At 44.1% G+C, this 22,371-nt stretch overlaps 1 protein-coding gene across 2 annotated transcripts in view; it reads left to right on the forward strand.

Moving 5' to 3' along the window:
- The first annotated feature begins 5,328 nt into the window (after positions 1-5,328).
- The window catches only part of rnf19a (ring finger protein 19A, RBR E3 ubiquitin protein ligase), a 35,747-nt gene continuing 18,704 nt past the window's right edge, over positions 5,329-22,371 (forward strand). The window contains exons 1-2 of one of the 2 annotated variants that reach the window (XM_056298277.1): positions 5,329-5,455; positions 20,909-21,842. In XM_056298277.1, the coding sequence (XP_056154252.1) occupies positions 21,187-21,842 (656 nt within the window). In that variant the 5' untranslated portion in view covers positions 5,329-5,455; positions 20,909-21,186. Of the gene's footprint in view, positions 5,456-12,393; positions 12,506-20,908; positions 21,843-22,371 lie in introns of those variants that run through there. The other variant, XM_056298278.1, reaches the window with a different exon arrangement.

The following is a 22,371-nucleotide window of genomic DNA, read 5'->3' on the forward strand; positions in this document are numbered from 1 at the left end:
CACCATCCATACCCTGAAGGACTTGATCCATGATCTTTTGAAAAATTGCAGGTGTGCTGGCGATACCATATGGCAACCTATTGTAATAATACAACCCTCTGTGCATATTAATAGATGGCGTTTGGAGCTTTCCTCTAACTGCACTTGCTGATATGCCTGTGACAAGTCTAGTTTAGTAAACTTCTGACCCCTTGACAACTTGGCAAACAAATCTTGAGTTCTGGGTAATGGATATTGTTCCACATTCAACCACGGATTTATAGTGACTTTGTCGTCGCCACATATTCGTAAACTGTCATCTTTTTTTGGTACGCATACTATGGGAGCAGCCCATTCACTGTAGTTACTAGGTGAAATCACTCTCTACGTTTCCAATTTCGCCGGTTCTTCCTCAACAGCTTCTCTAAGTGCATAAGGCGCGTTTCTTGGCTTGCAGAACTTGGGCACAGCGTCTGCAGCTACATGTAGTTTAGCTTCAATGCCCTTAAGCCTCTGATCTGAAAACTGATGCATGTCTAGCACACACACCATCCACTGTTTCTAGGGCCACTCTATTGACTCTTGACCAATTTAGGTTTAACTGGCTGATCCATACCCATCAATGCAGGACCCCTTCCTTTCACTACCAGCAGATCTAGCTTTTTAGTGACTTCCTTGCATTTCACGCTTGCTGTGAATTTGCCTTTTAACTGCAATGCCTCTTGGCTGTCCGTTTTCAGCACACAATTGGCCTGGCTAAGTTTCACTGACTCAACCCTGCGTTTGTACAGACTTTCAGATATGACAGAGACAGCTGCGCCAGTGTCTAACTCCATTTTTACCCTGGTACCATCTACCCTGACATAGACATAGTACGGTTTCACAACATCACCTTGTACCCGCATCCATTGCAAAAACTTCAGCCCCGCCACGGTCCACAGTCTGACCAGCGTCAATGTCCTGCACAGCATCAGCCATGCGCCTCGACGGCACCCAACCGTCTCCTCTCTCGAGCTGGGGATCGATGCCAACTCCAGCAGGCCGAAGCTGGCGAGCGTTGCAATACTCGTTGTGCTGGGGAGCATTGAAATCATGGCTTGCCTCACGCTCGAGAGCGTTGCAACATCTACTCTGTGCAGCTTCCAAATGCATCGCCCCTTTGGTTGGCTTGTCACCGACTCCTTCCTTGCGTGAACAGCATGCTTTTGCGATGTGTCCCTTTTTTTCTTACACGTGTGGCAATCCACGTCCTTGAATCTGCACTCATCTGGTCTGTGGCCCTTTGCATTGCAACGATAGCACGGCTTTCCGTTAGCTCCAGGCTTCCCTACAACCCCTCTATGCTTTGCATTGGATTTTTTTGTTGACCACGTTAGCCTTCTACGTTTTCTGTGAAAACTGTTTCGCACTGCCCTCTGTTACTTCAAATGCCAGCCCCATTTCGACTGCAAGTGGCAATGCTAAGCCTTTAGTGTGAGACTGCGTCGAGCAACCCGATCCCTCAACTCAAAGCTCTTAACTCCACAGACAAACCTACCACGCTGTGCCTCATCTAAAAACGTCCCAAACTTGCAATGTACTCACTTATCGACTCACTTTCCAGTCGATTCCTTTCGTGAAACTTGCATCTTTCGGCTATAAAGTTGGTTTTCGGAGCACGGTGCTTTTGCAGAAGTTGCACCAAGTGCTCGTAGGTTTTTTCAGGGGGCTTAGTGGCGCCCACACATGTCCATTGGCAAGCTACGTGACCTCTTGCCTACCACTGTAGGAAACACCGACTTAGTTTTCTCATCTTCTGTGTCCAGGCCATTAGCTGCAAAGTACTGATCTAGTCTCTCACGATAACGATCAAAACTTGCTTCACTTTCTTCGAAGTGGAAGTCTTCCGGCTCTAGCACTTCGAGGGTTTGCAGACTTCCTACGAGGCTGCACTGAGGTGATCCCACACATCAAAGGACTAACCATTATGAACGATTTTGAAGAAACCCACAAGTTGCTTGAAACATTATCTGAATGGATTGTGCGCAAGTGGAGTCGAATGGTTGTAGATGAACTTGACACAGCTGGAAGCTATCCAAATCCTGCATGCTTCACAGAGCTCTCGAACAAAGAAGCATGGATAGCCTGTAATCTTATTGCCTCTCTACTCTTGATGAACTTCAAATCTATGGGTGAGAGGTTACCAAAGAGAGCTAAAGCTTTCAACACAAGTACACAAACAAATAATTCCACCCTGGAGAATCAAGAAATGTCCAGCAGTAAAGTAAAATCACCCTGCTCTGTCTGTAGAAATGAAGCACATGGCATTGCTAAGTGCCCCACCTTTGCAGCCAAGACTGTTGAGGATAAGAAAGCATTCATCCATGAAAATCGGCTGTGCTTTGGATGCCTAAGAAAGGGGCACATGCATGAAGAGAGGAAACAAAGACCTGTGGAAGCAACAAGGTATAGCTTATAAAGGGGACATTATAAAGGGGACATTAATGGGACTTTCCAAGGACGTTTATTTACTTTTGTGCACACACACAAATTGTATATATTAATATATTATTTATTAAAATATAATGATATACAATAATGTGTGTGTGTGTGTGTGTGTGTGTGTGTGTGTGTATATACACTACCGTTCAAAAGTTTGGGATCACCCAAACAATTTTGTGTTTTCCATGAAAAGTCACACTTATTCACCACCATATGTTGTGAAATGAATAGAAAATAGAGTCAAGACATTGACAAGGTTAGAAATAATGATTTGTATTTGAAATAAGATTTTTTTTACATCAAACTTTGCTTTCGTCAGAGAATCCTCCATTTGCAGCAATTACAGCATTGCAGACCTTTGGCATTCTAGCTGTTAATTTGTTGAGGTAATCTGGAGAAATTGCACCCCACGCTTCCAGAAGCAGCTCCCACAAGTTGGATTGGTTGGATGGGCACTTCTTTGAGCAGATTGAGTTTCTGGAGCATCACATTTGTGGGGTCAATTAAACGCTCAAAATGGCCAGAAAAAGAGAACTTTCATCTGAAACTCGACAGTCTATTCTTGTTCTTAGAAATGAAGGCTACTCCATGCGAGAAATTGCTAAGAAATTGAAGATTTCCTACACCGGTGTGTACTACTCCCTTCAGAGGACAGCACAAACAGGCTCTAACCAGAGTAGAAAAAGAAGTGGGAGGCCGCGTTGCACAACTGAGCAAGAAGATAAGTACATTAGAGTCTCTAGTTTGAGAAACAGACGCCTCACAGGTCCCCAACTGGCATCTTCATTAAATAGTACCTGTTAGAGCCTGTTTGTGCTGTCCTCTGAAGGGAGTAGTACACACCGGTGTAGGAAATCTTCAATTTCTTAGCAATTTCTCGCATGGAATAGCCTTCATTTCTAAGAACAAGAATAGACTGTCGAGTTTCAGATGAAAGTTCTCTTTTTCTGGCCATTTTGAGCGTTTAATTGACCCCACAAATGTGATGCTCCAGAAACTCAATCTGCTCAAAGAAGTGCCCATCCAACCAATCCAACTTGTGGGAGCTGCTTCTGGAAGCGTGGGGTGCAATTTCTCCAGATTACCTCAACAAATTAACAGCTAGAATGCCAAAGGTCTGCAATGCTGTAATTGCTGCAAATGGAGGATTCTTTGACGAAAGCAAAGTTTGATGTAAAAAAAATCTTATTTCAAATACAAATCATTATTTCTAACCTTGTCAATGTCTTGACTCTATTTTCTATTCATTTCACAACATATGGTGGTGAATAAGTGTGACTTTTCATGGAAAACACGAAATTGTTTGGGTGATCCCAAACTTTTGAACGGTAGTGTATATATATATATATATATATATATATATATATATATAGCCCTGTGATGGCCTGTCCAGGGTATCTCCCTGCCTGCCGCCCAATGACTGCTGGGATAGGCTCCAGCATCCCCGCGACCCTGACAGCAGGATAAGCGGTTTGGGTAATGGATGGATGGATGGATATATATATAAACTTAGCACAAAAAGTAAGGACATTTGTGTTTGGTAGATTATGTCTTTGTTGTAACAATGCTTCTTGGCAATAAATCTTATATCAGGCACCTGATTGTCAGCACCTGGGGTACCAGAAGCTCGAAACAAGAGTCAATAGCAACAGCAAAATAAGCTGTTTGGAATTGGCAGAGAAGATTTGGCAAAATTTTCATGGGCACAACCCACATACTCAGCTCTGCTGCTAATCCCACAAATGCATGTTCCTTACAAATGTGGCACAATTTAAAAGGGAAATAAACAGGCTTTCCAATGGTATAAGATTTATCGCCAAGAAGCATTGTTACAACAAAGAAATAATCTACCAAACACAAATGTCCTTACTTTTTGTGCTAAGTATATATATATATATATATATATATATATATATATGTGTGTGTGTGTGTGTGTGTGTGTGCTCCTCTACATCTCATGACATGACAGTTCCTAACAAGGCTATTCCTATTTATTTTATTATTTACTTTTTAAATAGGCCTAGGTATATCCCACAACTGACTGCATGATTGGGTTGGAACAGTTCCCAATCCAATCACTGAGTCTAGGCCATGTGGGGGGAAAAACAAAATGCGTTGTATTTCATTAACACTATTATCATTATTATCTTATCACTACTATTATAATTAACACTACACATCTACAAGAAAACTGTAGATGCAACTATCAACATTTACGTTTTGTTTCGTTTGTGTGGACATAGGCAACTGCATGTTCTAATATACAGTCTTCAGTGGAGAGTTAATTACACTCAGCAGTGGGAATAAGGCAATCCTATTCACACAAATACACAAACAATTAATAGGTATTTGCAGAGCTAGACTAGCCTTGGACACCAGATGAGTCGTGTGGAGTTTGTGAGAGATTTGTCTTGCTGGGACAGGCTCAGACTAATTCAGTTTGCTTAAGAACACTTGGTTTACCCCATTGTTATGGCAATTGATCAAATGCAGTGTATGCCCATTGCTAAATAAATCACACCCTCGTTTAACTTCCGGTTAAGGTCATGTTAAAGCGTTTTGGGTGGCTGTTGCAGCTAGAAAAGCGCTATACAAAATGCAACTTGGGTGAGTGAGTGAGAGTCCTGTCCCCTCACTGCCGTGACAAAACATTCAGAAACCACACTGCATATTAGAGGCCCCCCCCCCCCCCAAGTCAATATAGTCTGGTGCGCCATCCGTTCCAGCTGGTGGCGGTAAAGCGCCAAATCGCTGTTTGCCAAGTGCAGATAACCCTAAGAGAGAGGACGAAGAAGAAGACGTGCGCGCGTGCGCGTGTGTTTGTGTGTGTACTTGCTCGTGATAGTCAGGGGCGCAAGTCTCATGCCCTGACTGGCAGCCCAAGTTATCTGCTGCATTTAACACCACATTATTCCCCCCTATCGGACGTGCGAACTGACAGAGCACCGTCAGTCGGCATTAAAGCAGCGAGCCCGTCGCCAGGGGCACCCATACGGTAAGTTGAACGACGACAACGTCCTCGACGTCCAAAAACTAGCTAACGTCTATTAAACTAACCACCACACAACTTCCTCGTTCTCGGGGCTGTGGCGGGGCAGATTGTCTCAGCTTTCTCGGCTCGACTTTCACGTAGTCCCGAGTGGAAACACTTTGGGTTTGCAGTCTGTCTCATCCGGCGCCTTTTGCTGTATTTGTGCCTGGTAGTTAAACCGAAATCAAAACTGCTGTAACTGTGTAGTGGCAGGGGACCGAGCGCTACGCCGCAACCTCGGCCGGTGTTCTGTCGATATGCGCTACCTGTCAAGGGTGTGTCCTACTGGCCGCTGTCGACTCGCGTTACGGTAGCGTTTTTCGACAAGGCGGCACAGATGCCGAGAACACCGGTCAGCTAACCCCGACCGAGGGCCAGCCGCTTGACTGGAGATGTAAACACTTTCCGCTCATGGGCGTTGAGGAACTGTACGGTGCGTGTGTGTGTGTGTGTGTGTGTGTGTGTGTGTTTGATTTAGACTTACCTTTTTTTGCTAGCGAAATTTAATCATCTGGTGTTAGTCAGTCAATCAATATTTAATAGTGCCGTCAGACAGCTGAAAAAGCCCCTTGCAACTCTCAGTAGCACTAAAGTTAACCGTACCCGTACTCTTTTCTGCCCAGCCGTCATAAATTATCCTGTTTAATATCTGAACACCTAAAATGTTGGGGATATGGGGGTCATGTTGGGGATATGGGGGTCATGTTGGGGATATGGGGGTCATGTTGGGGATACAGGGGTCATGAAACCGACCAAGCCCACCATCACCTTTTCTTACAAAGAGAACTAATTTTTTTGTTTTGTTGCTATGTTTGAGGTTTTGATGACTATTCCAGTGAGTCTTGTTTAACGGAGTCTATATATGCTTTTATTTCCTTTAAGTTAAGCGTGCCCTACACATGAAAAGTTAGTTCTCTTCCTGTTCAGCATAGTTCATGCACCTTTTGACTTTGTGGCTTTCTTTCAGTGTCAGACATTTCAGTGTCAGACATTTGAACCGTTGGGGTGCTTTGTATAAAAGCCAGGTCATTTGCTTTGAATATGTTTTAAGCAGTTGTTTTCTTGCCATCTACAGGTAAGAGTTCTGCTAGTGAGTCTCTGTGATGAAAGCAAATTGACTCATACAAAGGTACTGTCTGCAATTTTTTATAGTGTAGTCAACAGTACTGTTTTGCTGAATAGATCCCACCTATGTCTGGACAGAATTCTTATCCACCATGTGAAGTTTTACGGAACATTTGTCAAATGCAGCTGAATCACTCTCATTGGAGCTTGTTGACAATGATAAGTGGTGCAGTCTCTTATCTACTGCTGTTAATGTTTAACCAGAACAATCTCAGGCCTGCTGAATCCAATCTCTCTGCCAAACAACTAGCAGACTGTTTAAGGAGTCAACAGAGTAGTTATAACTTGCCTTTAAAAAACAAGCAACATTGACAGAAGTGCTGGAAAGAAGATTGAAACCTCTAAAATGTTGTTAAATGCAGATTAAATTCTGGCACCTATTGACTATTGTCACCATGGGTTCATTCTAAATGACCAGGGGTCTCACCTCAACAGATTTCTTTTCCCAGTGACTTGTGATTAGCGTTGAATATCCTTTGAGAAAATTCACACTGACTTTGACCAAATATGTTGCTGGGGTTTGGCTCTGGGAAGAATTTCTCAGACTTGAAGCCTGGTTGGGGTTGTGTCTTTTCTGTGTTTTTGAGGGTTTTTTTTCCTACTTCAACAAGGATTTCTATGTTAGTTGAGTATGTAGTTTGTTATTGCACTCTTGTCACTTTTTGAAAACGATGTGCAGTCTCAAACTAATCATTTAGTTTTCTTTTGCTGGAGCAAATCCGTTGTTGACTACTCATTTTAACACTTTTTTTTTTTTAGCATGGCTATGACATATTCAGTCGATCACCTTGATTCAAACGCCACAAACCCAGTAATTTATGTAGACAGCCTTTTCCCCCGCTTTGTGTAATTCACAGTATTATATAAGCTGTAATTTTACTCAGAGTGTGTGAAGTAGAAGACGTTGCACATGGGGTCTGCTCATGTTTGCTTCCGTACATCTCAACAAATGAGCCATCCGTTTTCTGAACACGTGTGTCAATTAGAGGGGCTGCCAGCTAAGCTCAAAGCTCAGGAAACCTGCTGAGTTGAGGTTCACGGCCTATCTGGAAGGAAGTCAAGTGCGATAAACCTTGCCTCTCAGGCTTTGGAGATGAATGGTGTTGCCTGTGTGTTCTCACAGAAAGAAAGACGAGCAGTGACTTGAGGTTAAAGGATACTCAGATCAGAGTGTTTCAGGTGTTCACATCATGAAAAGTGTGATACCAACCCCATATCCTGGTTGTACATCTGACTTAATGATTTTCACCTTGATTTTTAGAAATTGTTGGCGAATCTTAAATGAATCTCCATATTTGGGCTAACTGACCTTAGTTTAATTATTCTCATAGTACAGTTACACAGCATCTCGGGAAGATTTGCAGTTGCCTCAGTTAAGTAGACAGTAACATTTTGTGATTGACTACCTCTACCTGTTATTCCAGTCTTTAAAAAGCAGAGATTGAAATGGGAATTCTTTGCATAATGGAAACTGTATGAAGAAGCATTACCATTTTGGGAAATGCAAATTTACTGCACCTTTTCTGCTGGGTTTAAATCTGAAGAATGACGTGGGAAATGTGAATGAGCTGGCAGGTGTCTAAGTCAACGTGACACACACTCATGCTAATCTGTACCCTGCAAGAAATTGATGAATACTCTCGGTCTTAGTTTAATTCGATAAGATTTAGGCCCAGTCTTCCTGTCCAATCTTCTCTAAAGAACTGTAGTTTCTGAATACCAGTGGTGCGTGTAAGCCTACAACCACTTTGCATGCAGATGATAACAAAGCCTTAAGGTAGAAGATTAAGGACTAACTTTAGTATGACACATTAAACATCACTTTCAAGGACTCACGGAAACCTCCTCCTTTCCCAGCACATGGAGAGTTTCATAACCTTACGTGGTCCTCGGGAGATTACTTAAAAGATTGTCTCATAAGCAGTGTCTCCAGTTGACTATTTTTGTAGATATCAGAGTTGATCGGGATTATTTTGGTTCCTTGACCCAGCGTCACTCTTTGGCCAGATTCCATAATCAGTCTTAATTGGTGTTCTAGTTACAAGAATGATGATTTCTATTTCTGTTTGGGAACATCGTGATTTGTTCTGTGGTAGAGGCACATTTTCTGTCTGCAGGGATGCTACTGCAGCTTGGCGGATGTTAAGAAGGCGCTGCACAAATGAAACAAATCTCTTTAGCATCTCCACAGCTACAGTGCATTCAGTCAGTGCGTCAGTGGCTTTCATTAGAGTGGCGAGCCCCAGCACTGCCGGTGGACTGTGAATAGTCGCCGGTGTCTTTTTTCCTACCCCTTTATAGCGCCGAACGGAACAGGGACGTTTCCCTGACCCACCACCCATCTGCTTCCTGCTTCCCCACCGGGCCGGGTGAAAAGCCTCGGCGTCGGCAGAAAAAGGCGGACAGTGAGGGGACTGTGGTGAGATCCCGGGTGGTTGTGGATAGTCGCCCAATCGTTCTCAGAGCCGCCGATAACTGTCGTCTCCCACTCTGTCCTCATATCACGTCGTCCTGCATTTGGGGATGTTTTTCTTTTTGTTAAAATCTAAATATTTACTTTTTTGGCAGTTTTGTCTTTATTAGATGGGGAACAGAAAGAGACAGACAGGATGTGTTGGACGGGTGGGGGATGGGGGGGTAATGCATGGCAAAGGTGCTGTGCTGGATTTGCAGTGTTGCAGTTAAGCCTGAGCCAAAATGGGGATGGTTAATTGACTGAGCCCCTGGGATGGATGCCTTTCAAGGATGTTTGAGGGGTGGACATATATTTCATTCTTGCAAGACATTTTAGCCCATGTGGAGGGGGGTGAATGGGCTATTCAGGGCTTGACAAGCCGTCACGTCAACCGAAGCCATTTATATCGCTGAAGTGTTTTCTCACTCGCAGTTTGTCACAGCAGACATTCAAAAGGAACAAACATTGCAACCCGGTGTGCTATACAGAGATCCTGTGGAAAAGTACCCTACCCTGTTGGCCGGTAGATCATAATGTTTAGTAAATAGCAATGAAATACTGTGACCCCATCAGAGGTGTTGACTCTGATGCCCATTGTCTCTGCTCCCTGTGTGACATTCCTAAACCTCCCTTGTCTGGCTGATGACAGTCTAAATAGATTCAGAGCAACCACAGTCGAGCAGGTTTTTTTATTATCAGGCTTGCATTTGTTGTTTTGTTTTTGAGGACTTTATAATGTTGTAGACGGCACTGACGGTTACCAAGGACCTTATATACTTACTGTAAAGCAGTTAAAAGGTATAGAAAATGTCCAGAAAACACGTTTGCTTATCTAGAGAACCTTGCGGCCAGTCTTTGGGCTCTCCCAGTGTCCTTCACACTTGTAATTTAGTGCATTGTCAGGAAAAGGAAGTCTGTTCTCTGCCTGGAATTTCTCAACGGAAATTTCTTTGCAAAGAAATGCCTGTGCTACAAGGTGTTCCTTATGTTGGCATTAGACAAATGGTATTTGAATTAGATTATTTCCCGAGGTTTAAGCTCAGGGTTTAGCCATAAATGACAGAGAGCCTGTCAGAAATACACATTACTTGAGAACCGGCCTCTAGAATAACTGCATAGCCCACTGTTAGAAAGAAGGAAAAGTTGTTCTTGCCCAACGTAGGGCCTCCATCATATAAGATGTGCCCGCACCTAGCGCGCAGTGGTTCACAGAATACACGTGTCTCAGGTTTGGGGTCAAGTTTTACCACGTTTTCATTAAAAGTGAAAAATACTCTGAAAGGCCTGTATTCTCTCTAATCAATGTAAACAGTAAATACAACTACTTTCAAATGGGATCTGTTTGTAGTAAAACTTTGTTCATTCAAAGTGTTTAGGAAAAGGGTTGCTTGGAAGAAATGGGATGCCTGTTAGTACTCCAAACAAACTTATATAGTCATCATTTAGCAGAGTTGGGCCTGGACCACGCCAAGGATACTGTGGCACAGAGAGTGACCTACTGGAACTTAACTGTGCAGCACCTGGTTGGCCTCCTTTTAAATTGCAGTGGAAATCCCAAATACAGTTAACACTGACCATCACCAGAGCCAACATGTTAATTGACTGTTTGCAAAATTTCCCTAAGCCCCCCCACCCTTCCTTGGTTACTGTTGCTATGTCCAATAGACTCTCTAGAAGCACTATTATAGCATCAGTGTCACATCAACATGGCAAATGGAATAAACTTGTAAAGTTGACTTACCGTTGCACTGATGTAACTGTGCTTGTTAATGGTTTCTATATGAAAGAAAGCCACTTTATTGTGTCATTGTAGGTTACAATTAAATTGTAGGTTACAATGACATTTGTTTTCTACATTTAACCCATCCTATTGTATAGGAGCAGTGGGCAGCTACAGGGCCCAGGGACCAACTCCAGTTCTTTCCATTGCCTTGGTCAGGGGCGCAGGCGGGAGTATTAACCCTAACATGTCTTTTTGATGGTGGGCGGAAACCAGAGTACCTGGAGGAAACCCTTGCAGACACAGGGAGAATGTGCAAACTCCACACAGAAAGGACCTGGGACAGCCTGAGGTTCCAACTCAGGACCTTCTTGCTGTAAGGCAACAGTGCTAACCACTGGGCCACCGTGCTGCCTATATATTTAATAGTATGGTCATTCTCATAGTTTAATCTTTAAAAGGCAGCTGTCAAGGATGAGTGTTATCAGAAGCAAATTTCAGGCGAGTCTTTGAAACTTTGATTTATTGCTTCTCCCTAGCAAACAATGCTGTGGTATTCCGTCATTATTGAAGCCATGAAAGAATACCCCCTGTTTCTGATGAAGGAACGTCCATTTTAAAACGGCTGAAGTTTTTGTCCATGTACTTTTCCCTTCAGTTGAACTCTTGACATCCTAGTAAAAACCCACTGGTTTTTGAGTGTGTAGTGAAGTTCTTGATAAACTGTGGGTGCAGTTCAGATGACACATACAAGCTACAATTCAAAGCATCACAGCCTAAAATTACTGCAGATTTTTAAACGTTTCAGTGCAAGCAGGAAATCATTCAGTCAGGTGTGTTTTCAGTGTCTGAGGGGAATGAGATCACTTTGAATGAGAACGTGTGCACATATGGCTTGCTTCTAAAATCGGTTAACAACAAACTGCCTTGGGTAATTATTTCTTTCAGCAATAGGTTATGCACCATAAAAAGATGTACATGGAGTCAGCCAGACTTTATAGATGGTTAGCTCAAAGCAGAGGCAGGTTATTTCATGGGAGAGAGATGGATTTGTAGGCATTTTGTCTATAGCACACTTGATTCCATTGTGCTCATTGTGCCATTCTGATCACCCAGTGTTCTTGGATTGATTAGGCTTTTATTCATCCGAATAGTGGGAGGGTGAAAAGCATTTTTAATGGCAATCAACGCCCAGTGTAAACAAGGGCTGATGCAAGATGAGTGATTTCTTTCAAGGGATAATTCTATTTTAAAGGAAAAATTATATTTTGAGAACGTCCAAGCAGTCCTTTATTCTGCCGCATTGGGCTTCCTGCCCAGCTGTCCTCTCGGGAACTAGGACGCCATCCCAACGTGTGAGCTGCGGTTGCGTGTGAATGATCCTGGACCGCAAGATCTGTGCGCACACACACACACATATACACACACTCACTCTCTCTCACACACAGACCGCAGTCACACGGAAAGTCCCACTCACTCTCACTACTGTGCCAGGCTACAATGTAGAGGCAGACTCTTCTTGTTCAGTTACAGCCCAGGATTGTTATTTCACATTGCCTCGTGGTTGCTGGAAAATTGCTCCTTGGTCCTGTTAAAAGTTTCCTTTAATCACATGACTCGGTCATCTGAGCCTCATATATCACCGAGCCTTGCTATGGTCACCAAGCTGGGACTGTGGGACTCCTGAGGACTTTCCCTGTGCGAAAATTGTCAGGTAAGAAGTGACAGCTCGCTGGTCGGAGAATCTTACCGTTGAACTGTGATTTTCTTCAATGGTGGCTATAGCCCAACCAATTAGAGCTGCATCCCCTGTTTGTAATGGGACAGGCCAGGGATCAATCATAATAAACCTGAGATGTGTGACAGAAATTGGGCTACGTCTCGCCACCTGAAAGAGCACATCGGAGCAACTGTTGGTTGAAGTTAAGAGTCACTGCTGTTAATGCTAAGGTCATTCTTCTTGGTCTAGCTTGCTTTAAAGGTGCAGCCTGTAAGATATAAATATAGATGGATTACAGGTAATACAACATGCTTTGTTGATTGTGTTTGAGGTTTTCTGCTCTTGTGCAGTGCTGAGAACAACCAATTGCATTAAAAAAACAAACTTGTGACTTGGTCGTCCATAAGGTATTGAATAGGCATCGTTATTCTTTGCCGTTGTTTTGTGGCTTGTACTGAATTGATGCATGTTAACAATGATATTAGCTCCTTTGGTGTGTAAGCTCTCTGATCGCTTAGCTTAATTGAGCTGACCTCTTAAACTGTAACTTGCCGTGCTTTGAAGTAGGGGCATGGGCAAAGTTTCACAATCCTGTTTTTAGTTTTTAGTTTTTTAAGAAAGCTTACATTGAAACAAGTGAAGTACACTGTTTTTCTTTTGGTATGTTGGATACACGTTAGAGGGTAACTTTACTTGCCTCCGAAAATCCCACACTGACAAATCTCAGGCAATATCTGATCAGATAAAGACACTGTGTCAAAATTATCTGGTCGTGTGTAGCGAATCGGTGTGAATCGATGGACTCGGCTTTGGTTGAGGCTGGGCTGATATTTACAGTCAGAGATCTGCATGGCCCTGGAGCAAGTCTTTTTAGTTTGAGGGGATCGGCAATTCATTTCAAGACCGGAGACAGTGTGTAGCCAAGCCAGAGCCAAGTTTACAGTATGTCAAGGCAAAAGTGAAAATGGAATTGTGTGACGTGACACAAAGCACAAAAAGTCAACATTTAGTCAAAAAAGTTGTATTTATTCATACTTTTTTCTGTTTTGATCTTCAGCTCAGCAAGCCGAGTTTACCTTCCTGCCTCCAGCGTTGTTTTGATTGGTGACGTATTGGAGCGTATGTGTTTCTTTGGAACAGAGGTCCCAATCTAAGTTATGTGTCAGGAGCAAACAGGATAGAGAGTATGTTATTGCTTTAACTGTGTGATACACTGCTTTTGCCGAATTTTCCAGCTTGTGTTGGGCTGAAGCATCGGGCAACTTGTGAGAACACATACCTGAGCTGATAAAGAATTCAAACTATGAATCACTATAAGGTTATAAGCTGTAGTTATCCAGTGTATCTCATCTGATCTCAGCTCTCACAGCAATCCGTAATGAGCCGAGACAATGTGCAGTATTCTCAAGCATGTTTTTACAAGTGTCAGAGAAAAAAATATGGTTGACTGTAGGGCAGGAATGGTGTGGCTCATGTGATCATGTATGTGCAAGTTATTGATAAGGGCCAAGCACGCAGTTTCTGTCTGCTCCTTGTTAGGGCTAAAGACAACTGAGAGGATGTTCGCCCCTTTTTTCAACCTCATTGTAACACAAAGCATTTGCATATGGCCATAAATAATGCCCACCAGATGAATGAACACCTCTGTTAAAAAAAAAAGGGCTGCTGCCCTAGAACACTGCTTTATCAAGTTTTACCAATGCTTCAATCACAGTTGGACAACTGCTGCTAGCCATCATAACTACGTTCAAACTTTCCTGAGCACAGTTCGGCCTACCTGCACTTGTTAATAAGGGCACGGTAGATCCAAGATGGTTTAAAAAAAAGAAAGTGCCCCTTGGAAACGTAAAAAGGTGATTAATGGGGTCCTGATCAGTGGAAGAGTTAGTTTGTTAGAAAAAAAAAAGTGAATAACTTCATGTTTAATTTTTGGCAAGAAATAGTCTAAATAGCCTACTCTCTGTGTCTCTTGCTGAGACTAATAGCCCTTAGTGCTGTTGCATTCTTATCCTAGATTTTGTTCCAGCACAGGCTGCAACAGGGTTAGACTAGTCCCAGAACCAGATGTGGAGACTTTTGCTGCTCTAAAACAGAAATCGGCAGATTGAGCAATGTCAGCTGGTGATGCCATCATTTTTAGCTTCAACTGACAACTGATGGGACTTTACCCCCTTTTACATTCGCAGTAGAATCACTCGACCTAAAATTTTCTCTTGGTTTTTCCATTCTTAGTGATACTTTCATATATTTTTACATCTTGTTAGTTATCCTTCAGTGGTATTCTGAAGGCCTTGCTGTCGGCTTCTTGAAGAACGGGTTCTTGACCTCCATAAACTATCAGTTATAACTCACAGTCGCTGGTTAAGTGGTATGGGCATTGCCACATTGGAGGATAGTAAAATGACCCAGACAGCAACAGTAGCTGTGGATGGGTGGAGCGGTTAATTGTCCCATGATGACAATGCAAAGCCCAAATTTAGCTCGCAAACAGTAGCTTTAACCAACTCAATTGCATCATTGAGCTGCTATTGCCCCCAGTTGATTCAGTGGTGACATGCTATTCTGAGTCATAGTACAGGGCTTGGTTCTGGATTTGTTATGGAAAAGTAAAGCTTAGTGCCACACGCCCTAGCCACAATGGTGTTTGAGGTTAAGAGAGGACAGCTGTGCCATAGCTCAGCCCATAAAGTGTCAACCTTCAGGTGAAGGTCTTCAGATTGTGAAAGTTGGTACAGGGCGGCATTATGAATTTAGGGTTAAACAGTCATTATTTTTGAAAGAATGCTCAGGTTATGGATTTTACTTGGGGCCAAGTTATTGTGGTCCTTCTATGATAAGACCAATCATTGTCTGTTCTTTGTGTCACTCTACTCTTTTTGGCCTCATCACTTTGCATCCCCTTGTGATTCCCCTCCCACAAATTGTTTAATTCATTGTGTAGATTACAATGATTTCATTTTAAAGATTATTTTTTTGCCATTTTCTGCCTTTATTTGATAACGATAGTCAAGAGCAGCGGTGGCTAACCATGTGCTATGGAGAGCCATGTGTATGCAGGTTTTCATTCCAACCTGACTCCACAACAGGTGATTTCACTGATACATTCTTCCTCTTTGGTTGAAGGGTTGCTAATCAGTGAGATCACCTGGTGTGGAGCCGGCTGGAATGAAAACCTGCATACACATGGCTCTCCATGGCATATGGTTAACCACCCCTGGTCAAGAGAGAGACAGGAAAGGCAGGGGAGAGAGAGGGGATGACATGCAGCAAAGGGCCCGGGCCAGATTCGAACCCCAGGCCACTGTGGTAAGGTCTTATTTGGTACGTGCTCTACCAGGTGAGTCACTGGGGTGCCCCATAAGATGTCATTTTAGAAAATGAAAATCCTGTTGAGACTAAAACAGAATAAGGCACATGATATTCCAATGAGCTTGTAGAGTTCAAGTAAAATTGGTGCAAGATTATAGGTGCTATGTGAAACTGTATGAATCCTGATCTCTACAGTTTAGTGACATGGTTTACAACGACAAATCAGTCCTGGCGAGAAAAACAAATTAACTTGGATGGTAGATGATAAACGGCACGTCTGCTTACATCTGCCATTTTCCCACATCCTCAGTAGATGTCTTTGGCTAACACCACTGCATACTTTGCGGGGAGTGCAAGCCAAATCTTTTTGGAGGGTGGGGCATCAAACGACAACATAAACAAAACACTCCTGGGGTAATCAAATGCAGAAATCTAGGGTTGGGGGAGGGGGTGGGTGGGTTAATTTGCTTTGTTTCAACCATTCCCACTCAGTAGTTTCTGGCGGTATTTACTTTCCTATATTATCATGTCGTATTGTGCTTCAAGAAAATTGAACCATTACACATGGAACCTTTTTAACAAATCGCAGCATAATCACCCAAGGCCTACTCACTCTGCCAGCACAGTCAGCCTCCCATTCACTGTGAACTGAGCAGTTCCAGATAATGTTGCTTGATGACATCATTTCGACAGTCAGAGCTTTCTTCTTATTTAGGTCACAGAGAAACTTGCTCACATGTGCAAATCAAGACTATTCAAGGTCATAAAAAAGGTATGTGGTACTTCAGGGGGATTTTCCATTTTAAAGACACACCCATTTGGGTTTTGTGCCACTTAGCTGTCAGATGTTTTATGCAGGGCTTGGTTTTCAAATTTGACTCTCAAACCGTCAAGCCAACAATTAAAGCATATTACGTTATACAGCTTGGCTGCCATGCTAATCGCTTGATAACATGCAATTACACATCTTTCCCTCACTTAATGAGTGCCGTTTATATTTTAAACACACAATCAACCTTGAAACTTCTGGTTTAAGTACTTTGGTGAGAAATGCTATCTGTGAGACGGTCCAATTTTGACGCCGGTATAGCATCATGTCCTCTATGGTAATGGCGGATTGGTCATGACATGGACTCGACCATTAGTTTGTCCAAATGGGCTTCTGTGTGAATGCACACTCTGCAGTGTGGCATAAGGATTGTTGCGTTATCTCAGCAGTCCTACTTTGCTGATCCTTTGTTTAAATGAAAGTACGTCAATCTCTGTTTCAAGTGTTGTTCCCTCGTATCAATCATGTCAGGTTCAGTCTGATTCCCGAGCAGAGCTGTGAGTATTTGCTTGCCTTGTATTCATTTCTGTTCTCATCAGTGTGACACACAATGAGAACCACCTGGTTCTTGTCGGGAATCAATAAAGAGGTGGAAATAAAAGTATGACGAAACAAAGACCCTCTGTCCTGACAACCTAGTTACCGGGAATAGCCCACTCAGGGTTATCTCTCTGTGTAAAATGCTTCGACCCAGGTGCTCTTTCTGCCCAGTTCCATTCCACACCTTCAGTGCAGTGTAGGCTGTTGAGTTAACTTCTTATGTGCAACACCACCTTCCGTGAGCATATCCCTCCCATTTAACTACCCACCCATGCTGCTTTTCTTTTTTTCTATTGCATCTTTCTGGTGTGTGACTCAAGTATGGATATATGAATTGGCAGTGCTCATTTTGTTCAAAAATTACAAACTGCTCCGAATACTATGATAAACTGTCTCTCGCCTTGTCATACTGTTATTGCATGGTAGTGATTAGAGTCAATGTCCGTTCTCTGAATGTCTTGAGAGGGAGTTTTAGCCAAGGTGTTAAAATGACCCGTATTTTCTTGGAGAGTTTCCCTTGAAATATATTTTTTCTTGATCCAAGAGTTTGTCATTCACCCGAATGGATGTGTGTTGATTTTCCAAGCCAAGCAAAAAAAACAAAAAAAAATCAGAGCTCCAATGTGGTAGTGTTGCCTTGGATTGAATTGGCTGATGTGTTGAGGCCAACCGGGTCATCGTCTGAATGTGGAGGCCATACTGAATGTGGCCTCTGGCTTTGTAGCAAAAGCAAAAGTCAACCCTCCATTTTTCTTTATTTTCTTCTTTTTAAACTTTCCACTCAAACTAAACTAACCCCAGTAAAATTTAACTGCTGCCTGCATCTGGTCCTGGAAAACTGTAACTCGTCAGACTCAGGTTTCCAGGCTGTGCGTGTGTGTGTGTGTGTGTGTGTGTGTGTGTGTGTGTGTGTGTGTGTGTGTGTGTGTGTGTGTGTGTGTGTGTGTGTGTGTGTGTGTGTGTGTGTGTGTGTGTGTGTGTGTGTGTGTGTGTGTGTGTGTGTGTGTGTGTGTGTGCGTGCGTGCGTGCGTGCGTGCGTGTGTGTGTGTCACAGCTTCCATGTGCCAGTAGTAATGTGCATCGACCCTGTTAATTGGCTTCCTTTTGGCTCCCAAGTGAGTTTTCCTGAGTTTGGTCCCTATAGAAACAGTAGAGTCAAAACAGTTACTTGGTCAATTACAAAGTAGTGAAATGTTTAAGATGGGAAAGCCTCTCCTCTGTTTGACTCTGTTTCATCCTCTACTTTTAAGTTTGGGAACAGTGATAGAAGAGATGAATGGTAAATGGACTGCATTTATATCCCGCCTCTCTAGTCTACCAACCACTCAAAGCTCTTTACAGTGAATGCCTCACATTCACCCATTCACACACACATTCATACACTAATGGTGGAGGCTGCCATGCAAGGTGCCAACCTGCTCGTCAGGAGCAGTTAAAGGGTCAGTGTCTTGCTCAAGGACACTTCGACGCGCTCTCTGCAGGAGCTGGGGATCGAACCAGTGACCTTCCGATTACTAGACGACCCGCTCTACCTCCTGAGACATGCCGCCCCTGATCTCCCGCCCCCATTGAGATATTAGTGACTGTTGGTCATCAGAGCAGTGAAGATGAGGCCTATTACCTGCGTCCTCTGAGCATAATGTTTGAATTCCAGTGGTGTCTGCTGTAGCAAAAATGGACTTCAGAACAGTGCCAACTGTCAACCAGAGCAAACAGACAAACCTTGTTGGCATTATGGAAATAGTATACCAAAATAGAAAAGGTGGCCTAAGGTTTACTTTACGTGCTGGTTTTTAGATTCTGCCCAGCATCTGCTAAAAAGCTTTCAGTTTGGGTGTTGTCATAGACCAGGGGTCCTTCAGCTTATTACTCAAAAGTTCTGCATCTAATTTTTATTCAAGGTCGGAGGTCCGGAACGATTGGCGATAACAACATTTAATCAACTCACTTATAACTTTTAAGCAACATACATTCAAGTTCAAGACAGTCAAGATAGTCAAAATATATTAAAGTCAGACATCTGGGTAGCGTTGCGGTCTAGTCCGTTGCCTACCAACATGGGGATCGCCAGTTCAAATCTCCGTGTTACCTTCGGCTTGGTCGGGCGTCCCAACAGACACAATTGGCCGTGTATGCGGGTGGGAAGCCGGATGTGGGTATGTGTCCTGGTTGCTGCACTAGCGCCTCCTCCGGTCAGTCGGGGCACCTGTTCGAGAGGGGAGGGGGAACTGGGGGGAATAGCGTGATCCTCCCACGTGCTACGTCCCCCCTGGTGAAACTCCTCACTGTCGGGTGAAAAGAAGCGACTGGCGATTCCACATGTATCGGAGGAGGCATGTGGTAGTCTGCAGCCCTCCCCGGAGACCAGCAGAAGGGGTGGAGCAACAACCGGGACGGCTCGGAAGAGTGGGGTAATTGGCTGGGTATAGCTGGGGAGAAAAGGGGGGGGGGAATTACATTCGAGCCTAGTGGGAGAAATGGCATCATTTGCCTGCAATCGGTTGCGTGAACCTAGGCACAAAAGGTGTTATTGCAAGCTGCAGACAATGATCCAAATGTTAATTGGTCAAGCTAACGAAACAAAAACTCGCGTATCGGTAGGCTACTGATTACTGTCATTTATGGTTGTGCTAGTTTCTCTCCTCTCCTCTGCTCTCTGTGTTTCAGCGAGGGCAGGCTCAGCCCCTCCAGGTGAATTGAGGATAGCGTTACTTGAGTTGACGACATCAACCCTTATTATGTTACTGTAAATGCAATAAAAACTTCACACCGCCCCCAAAGCAAATTCTCCAGTGTAACGTTAATGCGTGAACTCATCAGCAACAACACACAAAATAGAAAACATTTGCACTTCATAACATAACACGAGGTATGGGCTGGGTCCGGATTGACTTGCTGTTCGGTCCGGATGTGGACCGAGGTCCGGACTTTGCGAAGCCTTGTCGTAAACTATCATTTGTCATACTCATCCACTTCAGTACTTTTTAAGTTGATTTCACGTTATTTCTGCCGGTGATGGATGTTCTTTTAGTGGGCTTCATGCTGCTCTTATTTCATTTTGTAAAATTAGCCTGTTAGTGCAGTTGAGCCTATGCATGGCTGCTGTGGAAGTTGTGGGTGCAGTTGCATGTGCTCAAAGTCAGAGTATATTGCTATGTCCTCCTTCACTTGATTAATGCACACATCGGGGAAAGTGTGCAGTCATTTATCACATCGGGGAGACTATTAATGTCTGCTGGGATAGGCTCCGGCATCCCGCGACTCGGCTTCGGATAAGCGGCTTGGATAATAGATGGATGGATTGATGGAGACTATTGAACATAGCTCAGTAAAAAGGGCTGAAGTAAACCCTTAACTATCAAAGGAAAACACCTTGCTGTAATATGAAGACCCTCACTGATCCCCCGTTGACAACTTTCTTGATCACGTGTTAGAAAATTGAATTTGACATGGCGTTAGGGAAATATTGAAGACTGATGGAAGCACAAATGCTAAAGCTTAGACACAGACGATGGATATCGCTCAAGGTGATATTCAAACCAATCTGAGCACAGCCTCCCTTCTTTTATCTTAGATTTGTGTTGTACATCGCATGGCTGCTTAAACACACAAACTTTGCATAACTGGCTTTGCTCATGCAGTTTAACAGGAGATTCGTACCTTGATCTTAACCTGGGTTCACTTCCTGACGTCTCTCTTTCTCTTCCTCTCTCTCTTAGGTGGATGTAACTTCAAGGCAAACTTACCAACAGAACCCAGTTCTATCTGTGATTTGGACCAAGACCTGACGCACACGACACACCCCCGGGCCTCCTTCACTAGACCCCAGCCACCATGTCCTAGCCAACAGACGATCTTCCCCCTGCCCCCCATCCCTCCATTCAACCTGTCCCCTCAACCCCGGCCCCCCTCCCTGTCCTCTGCCTACCCCACTGATGCTGTAAGTGCTGTTTTCACCGGTCCCGGCAGCAGCAGTGGCGGTGGTGCCCCCTCTGGCATGATGAGCAGCCTATGGCATCACCACTCCCACCAGCAGCAGCATCACAGCGGCGGTGGTTCAGGCTCGGAGCGAGACCTCCACTCAGCCGCCTCCTCTGTCAGCCTACCCTCAGTAAGGAAGACCCCCAAGAAACGCCGTCTCTCCCTCCACTCACTCTTTGGGCGGCGCTGGCGGCCCGACCGCGAATCCAAACGCAGGTCACGGGCCCTCCAGGCCACGGCCGGAGTGGACGGCATTGCCAGCGCCGAGAGCGTTCAGCTAGAGGCATGCCAGGATAAAAGCTCTGCCTCCACTGCTCCCGGTGTGGCGGCAGCCATGGCCTCGACGTCCTCCTTATCCGCATCGGGGTCTACGTTGTCAGACCTGCTGGAGTGCCCGCTTTGCCTGCTACGCCACACACGTGACTGCTTCCCTGAAATCATGACGTGCCACCACCGCTCGTGCGCCGACTGCTTGCGCCAGTACCTGCGCATCGAGATCTCAGAGTCACGTGTGAACATCAGCTGCCCCGAGTGCTCGGAGCGCTTCAACCCCCACGACATCCGGGTCATCCTAGGCGACCGGGCCCTCATGGAAAAGTACGAGGAGTTCATGTTGAGGAGGTGGCTGGTGGCTGACCCCGACTGTCGCTGGTGCCCTGCCCCCGACTGCGGGTAAGAAACCGATCAGGGTAAGACCTGACTGACATTTGGCTGTGATGCTTGGTGTGTGTGCAAAGAAAGTCATTTGTCCCGACATCCTCCTATTGTAATGTAAGACTCCATTAAGATTCGATCTGTTTTTGGTTATTTCAAGTGAACCTGAATTTAGCACACCTCTGATCAAATTAATACACCAGTCCCTGAAATAACACTGTAAGCACTTAAATCCAACGCACTTTAAAGGCAGTAATCCAGCATTTGAAGTTCTCTTCACCTCAGGCAGGGCTTTCACATGAAGGTACATAGAGCACAGCAGTTTTTATGTATTCTTCATGATGCCTGGGTTATAAATGTAATGCGTTCACAGTGACAAATGTGTTGATTCTGTTAGTGTGATTAGCCTGCCATTTATAGGAAAGGCATGAGGAAAGAGTGTGTGCTAACACACTGTGGCTTATTGCGAAAACAATACAATCAAATTATATTTATATATATGTGTATATGTATGTATATATATACTTTTCCCACCTAGCGTTTAGAA

Source organism: Lampris incognitus, chromosome 18 (genome assembly GCF_029633865.1).
Source record: "Lampris incognitus isolate fLamInc1 chromosome 18, fLamInc1.hap2, whole genome shotgun sequence".
NCBI lineage: Eukaryota > Metazoa > Chordata > Actinopteri > Lampriformes > Lampridae > Lampris > Lampris incognitus.